This window comes from Lissotriton vulgaris, chromosome 5 (assembly GCF_964263255.1).
Source record: "Lissotriton vulgaris chromosome 5, aLisVul1.2, whole genome shotgun sequence".
Lineage (NCBI taxonomy): Eukaryota > Metazoa > Chordata > Amphibia > Caudata > Salamandridae > Lissotriton > Lissotriton vulgaris.
In genome coordinates, this window is record NC_141693.1 from 1275722758 (window position 1) to 1275735199 (window position 12442).

At 46.2% G+C, this 12442-nt stretch overlaps 1 protein-coding gene and 1 long non-coding RNA gene across 3 annotated transcripts in view; one reads left to right on the top strand and one right to left on the bottom strand.

Moving 5' to 3' along the window:
- The first annotated feature begins 908 nt into the window (after nucleotides 1–908).
- On the top strand, nucleotides 909–5754 carry LOC147712452 (uncharacterized). Its single transcript, XR_015295996.1, has 3 exons — nucleotides 909–2546; nucleotides 2704–4100; nucleotides 5195–5754. It is a non-coding gene; the product is annotated as an uncharacterized LOC147712452 (long non-coding RNA).
- PTPN7 (protein tyrosine phosphatase non-receptor type 7) overlaps nucleotides 5208–12442 on the bottom strand; it is a 418932-nt gene continuing 411697 nt past the window's right edge. For both annotated transcript variants that reach the window (XM_086923125.1, XM_086923126.1), the window contains one exon: nucleotides 5208–5767. In XM_086923125.1, the coding sequence (XP_086779251.1) occupies nucleotides 5674–5767 (94 nt within the window). In that variant the 3' untranslated portion in view covers nucleotides 5208–5673. The remainder of the gene's footprint in view (nucleotides 5768–12442) is intronic.

The window sequence follows — 12442 nt, forward strand, 5'->3', positions numbered from 1 at the left end:
TCAGCATTTTGTCTAGTGAAAGTTTTCACAAAGGAGCATATTCTCAAAACATTCTGAGTCACGGCTTTTCACTAGGTTAGTGCCCATCCATTTCTAGTGCTTTGCAGCACTTTTAAAATATTCTTAAAGTTTTTCGTTGCTCAAAAGCGTGTCAATTCTTATATTTATATTTTCCCCTCATCTTCATTGTTTGATTTTGCTCTCGAGAAAGTGTCTCTCCTAGTTGTTGAATGTCACTCATAATTACACTGAAATTTATGAAACTTCACACATAGCAATATGAAACCTTGGCGGCTACATAGTTATACTCGAATCCTTAAGATGGTCAACTTTATGAGAGTTGGTAAGCAATGATGCTATTCTATACAAGGTGTCATCGTTGCAAATAAAAGGTACGTTTAATTCCAAAACTAAAGCCCCAGTTAACCTTTTTTAAGACTATCTTGTCATCAAAAAGATACGAGAGCAACACAGACTTCAAGTCATGTTGAGAGATCACTTACCTTAGCGAGGTATGATGTCATCAGTGAAGTTACTGACCATGTCACTAGTAATGTAATATGTGAGGTCATGAGCTGTGCATTGGGGGGGGGGGGGGGGGGGGGGGCTCAAGTGAAACCTGAGCCTAACTATAATGTCCTTGTAACCTTTGATTTTTTCAATGAATTTCTAAGGTTCTTTTTATTCTATTTCCGAACTATAACGGCCTTGTAACCTTTTTTTTCATTGTATGTCTAAGGTTTTTTTTAAATGCTAATTCCTAATTATATAACGTCCCTGTAACCTGTTTTTTTCAGTGAATACATATATATGTCAAGGTAGAGAGTATGTGTGTGTCTGTGTGTGTGAGCACGTGCATCCATTGGCAACAAAGCTACCTCTGCAATAACCAGACACATGCAAAAACAGTAAATTAAAGTTGTATTTTTATGTTTTATGTACTTACAAATAAACTTGCAAGCTGTCAAAATATTAAAGCACTATTTTACAATTGCAAAAAAAAAAAAACATTGGTACAGTAACCAACTGCGTCCTAGAAAGAACAATGAGCATTCCCTGAGCAGCTCCACAAAGACATTTCTCGGGTAAGTGCCTCACTAACAATGGAATAGAAGTGGGTGTGCTGGAAAAACATTCATGTATAATTTGTTCACCACTCTAAAGGTTTAGTATTTTGGCCTTAGATTGATAAAATTCTGGAATGCATTTTGAGGACCCAGAGTCTGCAATAGATGACAGTACAGAAGTATCCACAAGAGAAATCCTATTGCCCCTAATGATTGCAGAGTCTTTCCTGCACAGTACAGAAAGCTACTCCCACTTTCTCACCTGAAAAGCAGTTTTAAAAAAAAGGTATCACTGATACTTACATATAGCTGCACTTTAGTTATCAACAAGTCGTGCTACCCGCTTGTTTTCTTAAAATCACAAGTACTCCTTATCAATATTGATTTTTAAATCTAACCATTTAAAATTGTTTGAGCAGCACTGTTGAGTTAGTAAATATCAGAAGTACAGAGGTCGTAGAGGAAATGACCCTAAATGAAAAAAAATAACACCCTTTAAAAATCCATCCTTCTTAGCGATGGAAGCGGTAGTAGAATATTCCAGATTCAATTTTAAATGTTGGCAATGTGAGCTTCAGCAAAGATATGTCAAATATAGAAACATTAAAAGCACTCTAGTAATGTAGAATGTAGAAGCACATGACACACTGATTCCTTTTCTCTTCTGATTCCACCGGCCCCAACAGGACTCCAGCTGCAGTGAGTGGTTGAATATATTTCTGAGATGCACTTTGCAAAGTGAGCTGATTTTCGGCTGGAGCATCACGAGCCTGGATCAGGTAAGAGAGATACTACGTTGAGAGGGTAATGAGAAAAACTTTGAGGTGTTTCTTTCGTTACATCTGACCAGTGTATGCATGGAGGGCTCTGTGGTGCTTAGAAGACCGAGCTCAAAATGTTCTACTTCTCTCGGTGGATAGTTTACCTCTTTACTGGATGGGTAGTATCATGGATATTTTTAATATGGGCTCCGAGCATTGCTAGATTTTCTTGGACCTATACTGGAGCATCTCAGCACATGGCTTTCTGTGTCAGGTGCAGTATTTTCTAAGTATATTTTAAATGAAATGCACTGGGAGCCATGGCATTGAGCAAAATCTATCAGAAAGTCGGTTGTATTTCCAAAGCAACATGAGTAGAAGAGCACACACAAGCACTATTGGCCTAAATGAGACTAAACTGCTGGTGGTCATTTAATTCCAGTATAAGTGAAATTGCTGTAGTCAATAGTGCAGGTGAGGTTTAACTGTGAAGCTCACATCATAAGCTTTGATATATAAGATCTTTGGAGGAAGGATCTTTTGGAATAGAAGAAAATGTTTCTGAACATGTTCTTACCTTGAACTTCATGATCGTCATAGCAATCCAGAATTCTTTTTTGAGCCTATAAGTTCATCATAATGAGTGAAGAACTGATTAAGAAGTACACAAATGCCCTTTATTCTTCTAAGGTTAGGTGACCAGGGATAAACTATCATTGTTTTGTTTCTCTTGGGTTACACCTAGCCTTGGATCATCCATGTTAAATTACTTGAAAGCAATGTTATGCCTTCAAATTCGAATACTTGCTTTGGAATCATTTCAAGAACCCCACACATGAACCTATTGCCATATCTTATGCTTTTCGCTTTTATAGGGGATCTTTCGTGGATAATGGCAAGGTGTGCATTTTCAAGTGCGTGTTGGTTCAAATGCAGGTTGGGGAGTTTGCTTGTAGGAAAAATGTCGTAATTTGGGCAATAGAGAATACTACGAGACTCCTTTTGTTGTACTCTTGACAGAGACACCATGAAAGGCTGCTTTTCAGTTGCATCTGTTCCTACAATAATGTGGATAGTGAGAGTTACAGCACTTTTACTGTGTTTATAAAATGGGTGCTAAGTAATTTAGATCCACTTATTTAGGAACTCATGGGTTCAGAGCTACGTAATCGCATTTGTGTAAGTGCTGTGACTAAGTCTTTTGGGGTTTCTCTTATCGATTGAGTTGTCAAAAGGGGTTGCTGAAAATGGGCATCCGTGGGGTGGGGCGGGGGGCAAGGAGGGGTGCTGCCCGTTGGATTTTTCACTTGCCTCTGAATGACTATGTCCCTGCCCTTTCACACTGTCAAAATGGGTCGAAAGATAGATGACGTTAAAATTATGCCCCACCTGAAAAGATTTCTACGCATGGCCATGGTGCTGAATATGGCTTTTAAATTGTGAAAGGAACCCTATCCAGTTGAGCGAGTGGGTTGGCATGATACGAGTTATACAGAAAGCCATGAGCCACAATAGGCTTATTTCTGCCTTGAGATTTGTTTTTGGTAACTATGGTAAAATGCACAAGGCAAAGTAGCAGGGAAAGAGTGAAATGTGGCTAGGGTGTCATTGAGATTTTGAGACAGAGACTACAAAGCCTTCCTTTCAAGGTCCATCAGAGTAATGCTTATTGCAATGTTTATTGTAAGTATACATTTAAGAGACAGATCTAGAGTTGGACTGTAATGGAAACACTTCAATTTTTGTAAAAAGTGCTACATGTGAAGAAAATTCTCAGGTGTAACTTATTCCACTATATCATCGCTTTATTGATGGAAATCATGGCTATGGGTGTGTTGGCCTCATGATTTAGAAGTTCCTCCGGAGACTAGAAGACTCTGTTCTGAATCAAGCCCTAGTCCTGTTTCGTGCTCTGCCTTCTATATTAAAAACTGAATCAAAGCAAAAGAAAATCTGGCAAACTGACATTCGGTCACTAAGACTTAGGAGTTAGTTGTGAACTGGGGTCACTTGGAGGTCGTGCAACGCTGACAAATGGTGAGCCCCACAGGTTCTCCTGCACCTAAGAATTTGAGAGTGTATGGCTTAGGTCATAGTTATTAAATCAGATCCCTCTCAGGTATTTAATTATTGCAACTTGATTTGCTAGCTGATGACACTATGTACTTGTCTGCACTGTGAAAAAATTGCAAAATAGTTGCAAATGGCATCTTGCGCAGTGCCAGTTATGATAAAACAAGTATCTCTAGCTTTGTATGATAAAGTGCATATAGTACTTCCCCAAAAGTGAAACTGAAAACTTAGCAAGCAGTGAGAGAGGTGATGATTTTAGGATCCTCCCTAACCTAGGGGGAGTACCAAACAGATGCCTTGAAAACAAAAAAAGCACATCTTATTGAATGATTTGGTGGTGGTCCCATCCTCTCAGGACCACCCCAAGTACAGTTATTGGCAAAAAAACATTCCCAACCACAGGCCCTGCAAAGCATTATGGGATGAGATTAGCAGTGGGCAGTGAATATTAAAAAGTATCCAACGTCAAAATAATTCTACAAAGAGCTGCAGTTCAACTGGTGGTTACTAGATGTCTCTCGCGAGTCAAATGCAAATGCTTGATGAAGGGGTTTCAATGGTGTTGCATTTGACTCGTGAGGGACATCTAGTAACAACTAGTGGAACTGCAGCTTGATGTAAGAATAATTTCAATGCTTTGCATTTGACTTGTGAGGGACATCTATCAACGACTAGGTGAACTGCAGCTCTTTGTAGAATTATTTTGATATTGGATACTATAATATTCACTGCCCACTGCTAATCTCGTCCCATAATGCTTTGCAGGGCCTTTGGTTGGGATTGCTTTTTGGCCAATAACTGTGCTTGGTGTGGTCTTAGGAGCATGGGACCACCACTGAAGTTCAACAAAATGTGCTTTCTGTTTATGCTCTTTGTGTTCAAGGCATCTGGTTAGTCCTCCCCCTAGGTTAGGGGGTGCCCCAAAGTCATCAGCTCTCTCATTGCCTAATGTTTTCATTGTAAAATGTCACTTTTGTAAAATGGTTATATGCTTTTAAGCATGTAAAATTGCTTTTTCAAAGCATCTGAGGATGTTGGTGATTTAGTTGCTACCTATGTGATTAAGTACAGTTGTTGGTCTGTACTACCTTTGCTATTATGCCCAGGGTTAATTTTAAAACCATATACATTTTGCCTGCTCAGTCATTCTCTATTAACATTTTCCCTGGAATTAAAATCGCGTTTCTGTGCATAACTCACTCAAAGGAATTTCTGATTTTTGATTGAAGAGTGAGATTTCGAGACATGTATTTTTGGTCTAATAAGTTCATTCAATAACACTAAATGTAATAGTTCATATTTTTTTAAATAGACATTACTCTTTGCATAGCCCAGTACAAAAATCTCCATAGAGTAAAATAGTTCAGTCGACCTAATTCTCTGGACAGTTCTCGGTGGACTACCAAATACATATTATTTGAGTTTTTCATTGAGAAGCAAATCCTAAAACTTTTAAAAAACGGGTTGCTAAAGAGCTGCTGAAGCAGTGTGCTAGAAAAGCCTGCACCGCTCCACGTATAGTGACAGGGCGGATTTGGACGTAGAGGCATTTATATTTCCATAAGTCTGTGTTGGCACCATGCTCTACATCCCAAACTCTTTTGGTTGCCACTGTCATCTGAGAGGCAGCCAAAGTTTCTAGTGGATGCCTTGGTGGATTTCGACCATTCTGCCTTGGTCAATATGTTGTGCAGTCTGTCCATCCTCACCAATGGGAGTTGAAACGCCGAAGGCAGCTAAGATATGGCTAGTCTGAGGTTCGGTGGCAGCGGCTACTCATCTTCCTTCTCACTCAGCTGGGACGCGTACAGGGCCAGTGCGTGATGTAGGAACTGGTACTGCTCGCTTGTCTGAATCATTCCACCCCTAGAACAAGAAAACATGTTTGTCAGCCAAACTATGGTAATACCATTTAGGGAGAGAACCATTTTATTATGTTAGACATATCTGACAGGCTATTTCTGAACCCACTTCATACCCACAATTTACATTGTTGCTTAGGAGGTTTCTCTGGAGCAAAGGTGTTCAATTATGAGTGTTGAAAAGAGCAAGCCATATGATGTTTACATATGCAGAGCATCCAATTGTCTCAATCTGCAAAATAATTCTCTAAGCACAAATATGGTCAGTTAGTCTGTGGGCTTAGTCATAAGTGCCCAGAATGACAATTTGAATGCCAGACCTTTTCCCAGCTCAAACTGTCAACTGTGAGGACTTCGATAACAGCATTCCAACATTACTTGAGCCGATGGCTGGTTGTTTGGCTGAGGTACCTACAGGAATTGGATATTTTGGTTAGCTAATAACTTTGGGGCTCTTGATCAAACTTTAAAAAAAAAGGTTCATAGGGGGCGTGGCCAAGTAAGATGGCAGAGCGGTTGTGAACTCGCTCAGCTCCGCACTCGCCCGATCGTTAGAGGACTTTCACTGGATGCTAGGAATGGCGTTACTGACCTCGTAGGTGTCCGATGACTCCCGGGCGCTGTCGGACCTCCGTGCGCTCCTTCTGAAGCCGGGAGACAGGCGGAGTAGGCACTTGAGGGGAGAGCAGAAGGTGATCGCGGAACCCGGGCGCCATTTTGCGGCGGTCTGTGCCAGGTGTCCCGCTCTGAAGCAGCAGCGCCGGGTCAGCTCGGGAGGCCCCCGGGCTGATATCGGGGGCCTCTCATTGTTCCTCTGCGGTGGTAAGCGGCTGATCACGGTCTGGAGTCGCCGATGTGAGGCGGAGCGAGAGGTGGGAACTGCTCCGGTAATGGTGCTGCCTCAGTCATGGCGTGCAACGGTGTCCTTGGCGAGGTGAGACAACGGGGGGGCATCGTTTATGCCCCTGGGCTGGTGCAGCTGTGGCCCTTCGCTCCCCTGCCGTTTCCCAAGTGACAAGACAAGATGCCTTTTCCCCGAGCTCCTGAGATCATTCTCCTTCGCACCTGACCTTAAAATGGCGGCAACTGACGCTCTGATGGTGGCGGCAGCAATGTGAGAAGTGTGGTGCCAACGACCTAATGCTTGTGGTGGTGTACTGAGGCCTCAGGATAGCGGCCCTTGAAGAGAGAGGGCACATCTTGGCCTGAAGGGGATCCCACTTGTCAGTGGAGGTTCCAGCAACACTCGTCGTCTTCGAAGGAGTGCCCAGCACGTTATTCGCTTGGGAGGCTGATGGTGAGGTGCCACACACCTTTGGACTTTGGAAACACTCCTAGGGGACAGTCCTGGGTCCTTCTTGGTCTCTGCCGGGTTTGGGATCCCGTCAGGCAGCGCACGGCTCTGGGGGGGACAATATGCCTCCCAAGAAGCACTCTAATAAAGTCTCTCAATACTTTAGGGCCTCTGAGAGGCCGGCTCCAAAGGAGGATACCACACCCTCGCCCGCAATGGGGCTCACTCGTGAAGACCTGGTGGCTACCCTGCAGGAATTTAAAGTGGAGCTCTGTCGAGAGTTTAAACAGGACCTGCGTACTTCTATGGACCAATTGAAGGCTGATCTCACAGAGAAGCTCACTACTCAGCGGCAGGATGTGGATAGTGTGGAATCCATCTGCTGGAGGTGGAGGGGCAAACACAGAGTTGGCGACGACCCAGCCCGCAATGCAAGATGCCCAACAGACCCTTCAGGCCTAGCTCCAACAGCTTTTGCTCAAGGCGGAGGATTTTGAGAACAGGGCCTAGAGGGAGAACTTTCTGATCCGTAATCTGGAGGAGGGAGCAGAGGAGCCGGACCTGGAAGCCTTTGTGTCGGGTCTCTTCACTGAGATTCTCACGCCTCAGCAGCTCAAGATCAAGATCGACAGAGTACATTGAGTGGGAGACCTCCAGACGGAGAGTCGCAGGCGTCCGCGGAATGTCCTGGTTAAGCTGCATTCCTTCAAGGTGAAATAAGCCATTCTCTTGGCCTCCAGAAAGCTGAAAGAAGGGTCCTCCCAAGATCATGGGTGTTCTCTCTATTAGGACTTGGCAGCCGCGACCCTGGCCCGCCGGCAGACGTTGTGCCCTATCACCACTAAACTGCAGGAGGATAAGATTCGCTACAGGTGGTCCTTCCCCTTTGGGCTCATTTTTGAACACGGCAACAAAACTCACCACATCTCCGACCTGACGGAGGGTCTAAAGGTTCTTGGTCTTCCACTTCCCGAGGAGGCCTTCAACGATGGGTCTTCAACTGCACCGGGGACGCCGCGGAGTAGCCCCAACCCATGGCACACCGTCACGAGGCGTAGTTGATGTTTTGTTCTCTATTTATGGCCTCAGGGATGCAGGCTGGGAGTACAATGAACCTTCCACTCAAACTCTGATGTCGACTGCTTCTTGATTGGTGGAGTTCTCAGCGAGGACCCGGTAATGTCGTGATCTGCTGGTGCTGACCATCACGACCGTTGAGTTATTTTTTCTTTATTTGGAACTGTCCTGGTCTTTGGAGTCTGCTGCTGCATCGTCGTCCATCGCGAATCTGGTTGATCGCCGGCTTCTGCACACGTCCTCGGGGCCACCTGGTTTCTTCTCAACTTTTGTAGGGGCATGGCTTGCCCTGTCTGCTCATCATGTGGTTCTGAGGCTTTTCGGTGAAGCCAAGTCTAAGAGTGACACCACGACTGAGCCCGACGGCGGCCATGCCACTGGAGAGCTGATGACCGCCTGCATGGACACGCTAAGGACACTGGGGTTTTTATTTTCTTGAATAATTGCTGTTTTATTGTTCCCTAGTTTTCCTAGCATTACGATCGGGAGGTGCGGGCCTTGTCCGTGACACCCAGTATTCCTCCCTTTGAGTTGGAAGGGGGTCTGAGCCGGGGGCCTTTGGGTCCTTCCGCGGTGGAGTTTTGGGGGTGTTGGGGGGAAGTTCAGGGGGGAGAGATTCCGGTGGTGACTGTGGGGGGTGGCTTTGTACATCTGATTGGATTTTTTTTGTGAGACAGGTTTCTACTCTTCTAGTTGTGGGAGGGTTGGGCGGCGGATTTAGGTGGTGGAAGGGGTCGGGTCCTCAATGTGATGAGGCTTCTTCGGGGGGGGGTTCCTGCAGCAGTCTGGGGGGAGGAGGGGGGTACTATTCTCTGATGGTTAACATTGCTTCTTGGAATGTAAAGGGTCTGAACTCCCCGCAGAAGTGCCAAAAGATTTGGAAGTATTTGACAGATCACAAATTTGACGTGGTAGCATTGCAAGAGACTCATCTTAAGAGGGCGGAGGTCTCTAGGTTACGTCACAGAAGCTACCCGATGATTTATACCTCCTCTGCCGCTTCGAAACACAATGGGGTGGCCTTGCTTTTCCATGTCTCAGCGAATTTCCAATTCGAGTCTCTTAAACCTGATAGTGAGGGGAGACTGCTGTTGGTCAAGGGTCGCTTGAGGGGCAAGCCCTGTACCTTTGTCTCACTATACGCACTGAACTCGGGGCAATCTGCTTTCCTTTCACAGGCTCTTGACCTCATAGGGGGTTTTGCTGAAGGCGATATTGTGCTGCTGGGGGATGTTAACCTCACATGGCAGGGGTCTCTGGATAGCTCTACCACCAACAGGGCTGCCACCAGTACTTTCCCACGTAGAATGCAGCAGAAAATCGCTGATCTAGGGCTCGTTGATTCCTGGCGCTCACTTCATCCCACTAACAAAGATTATACACATTTTTCCCATGTCCATAGGACGTACTCCAGAATTGATTATATCTTTGTTAGTCAGTCCTTGTTGGGGACTCTCCAGGCTGCTCAGATTCTTCCGATTTCGGTGTCGGACCATAGCTTGATTACCCTCGGCCTTCACTGGGCTGGGACCTCTCCAAGATCGCCTCTGTGGTATTTTCCGCTGGCTCTGATCCGAGATCCCGTGGCCAGAGAGGATCTACGAGCGGCCATTGCCGATTATTTTTTCCATAATGACCCACAAGACACCACCCCCCAGAATACCTGGGATGCCTTTAAAGCTGTGATTCGGGGGAAGTGTATCCAGTTAAATTTGAATCTAAACAAACAGAGGATGAGGGAAAGGGAGGCGCTAGAGAAAGAATTGGAGGCCGCAGAGCAAGCTCACAAAGCTAACCCAAACCAGGTTCTTCAGCGGCAACTTACTGCTCTCGGCGGCAAATTAAGGTCTATATATTCTAATCGAGTGGAGTTCACCCCGCTAAAGATTTGCCAGTCCTCTTTCAAACAGGGAAATAAGGTGGATCCACACCTAGCATGCCAGCTTCGGGTACAACGGGAAAAGAACTTTATCGGGGGGATTTTAGATCATCAGGGTCATCTCACACATTCTGACACCGCTAAAGCAAAAATATTCGGGGAGTTCTACCGTGAGCTTTATCAGGACACCACTCCAGATATGGTGTGGCAACAGCAATTTTTAGACACCCTTGTCCTCCCGCAGCTATCAAGGGCGTTGGCGGCAGAGTTGGATGCCCCCATCACCCAGGAGGAGGTTGGAAAGGCTATCTAGAGACTCAAATTGCATAAAGCTCCGGGTCCTGATGGTCTTACGGCCCATTTTTCCAGATGTTTTTCCCCACCTTACGGCATTGTTCCAGGCCATTGCTTCCGATGAGCAAGTCTCTGGCTCAATGGCAGAAGCTGTGATATCGGTGATACCCAAACATGGTACAGATCCGCAAATTTGCGGCTCCTATAGACCCATCGCACTCCTCAATCTAGACGCCAAGCTTTATTCCGTGGTTTTGGCAGCACGTTTGGAAACGCTGATGCCTACCTTAATCCATCCTGACCAGTCGGGCTTTATAAAAGGCAAGCAAACACACGATAATATCAGGTGCACAGTCCATCTGATCCAGAATGCTACAAGATTTCGGATCCCCGCAGTGTTGGTGGGCCTTGATGCTTAAAAGGCCTTCGATCGGGTGGACTGGGCCTTCCTTTTTTTAAATATGCGGAAATTCAGGTTCGGGGATAATTTTATTAACATGGTGAAGGCCAATTATCACCATCCTACCTCACGCTTGATGGTTAATGGCAGTTCCTCCTCCTCCTTTGCTGTGAGCAGAGGCAGTCGTCAGGGGTGCCCCCTCTCATCCCTCCTGTTTGCCCTCAGTATCGAGCCCCTGGCGTTTAGGTTTCGAGTCAATGATGAGATCCGAGGCCTCTCTTTTGGAGGGGTTGAACATAAGGCCTCCTTGTTCGCCGATGACATCCTCCTCTCACTTGAGAATCCGGCGCACTCGCTATAAACGGTGCAGGGTGAGCTGCGCAGTTTTGAGCAAGTGGCCGGTTTTAAGATAAACTACACAAAGTCTTTTATTCTCAATCTCATTCTCTCCCCTGCGGAGGAGAGAATACCACTCCTCGTTTGTGCAGCGCGACGCATCACGAAAACATTCACCACCCCAGAGCCTACCCCCCACCTTCAACATTAGGCGAAATAACCAAGATGACTGATCGAATACAATGATGCACAACCTACTCAAGGAACGATTTTCACACTCACCATAAAGACTACAGCTACCAGCATGCCTGGCAGCACAGCGTGATGAGCCACGCCCACTTAGGGTGGCCCCGTTTTGAATAAATTGCATTCAAAACGAAATGGTGAGTGTGTTGTGCACTTTGTTGGTGTCCATGAAGAAGGGACGTGTCTGCCCCGAAACGCGTCGGACTTCTGCTCAACATTTTGGAGGGAGGCTGTGAGGTTGTTGGGGGCATAAGAAGGCTGGATAGTCTGGATGTGCCGTGGGTAGCCCTCCTGAAGCACCTGGTGCATTGCTCTAGAACATATTTCCCGGTTTGCATTGTCCGTGGGAGGGGCTCCGCCTCGTCAAACGCCTTGGAGTGAAAAACCTGAAGAGGACTGGAGCGAGGATACCTCTCCTCATTTGTGCAGCGCGACGCATCACAAAAACATTCACCACCCCAGAGCCTACCCCCCACCTTCAACATTAGGCGAAATAACCAAGATGACTGATCGAATACAATGATGCACAACCTACTCAAGGAACGATTTTCACACTCACCATAAAGACTACAGATACCAGCATGCCTGGCAGCACAGCGTGATGAGCCAAGCCCACTTAGGGTGGCCCCGTTTTGAATAAATTGCATTCAAAACGAAATGGTGAGTGTGTTGTGCACTTTGTTGGTGTCCATGAAGAAGGGGAGTGTCTGCCCCGAAACGCGTCGGACTTCTGCTCAACATTTTGGAGGGAGGCTGTGAGGTTGTTGGGGCATAAGAAGGCTGGATAGTCTGGATGTGCCGTGGGTAGCCCTCCTGAAGCGCCTGGCGCATTGCTCTAGAACAAATTTCCCGGTTTGCCATGACCGTGGGAGGGGCTCCGCCTCGTCAAACGCCTTGGAGTGAAAAACCTGACGAGGACTGGAGCGAGGATACCACTCCTCGTTTGTGCAGCGCGACGCATCACGAAAACATTCACCACCCCAGAGCCTACCCCCCACCTTCAACATTAGGCGAAATAACCAAGATGACTGATCGAGAACAATGATGCACAACCTACTCAAGGAACGATTTTCACACTCACCATAAAGACTACAGCTACCAGCATGCCTGGCAGCACAGCGTGATGAGCCACGCCCACTTAGGGGGGCCCCGT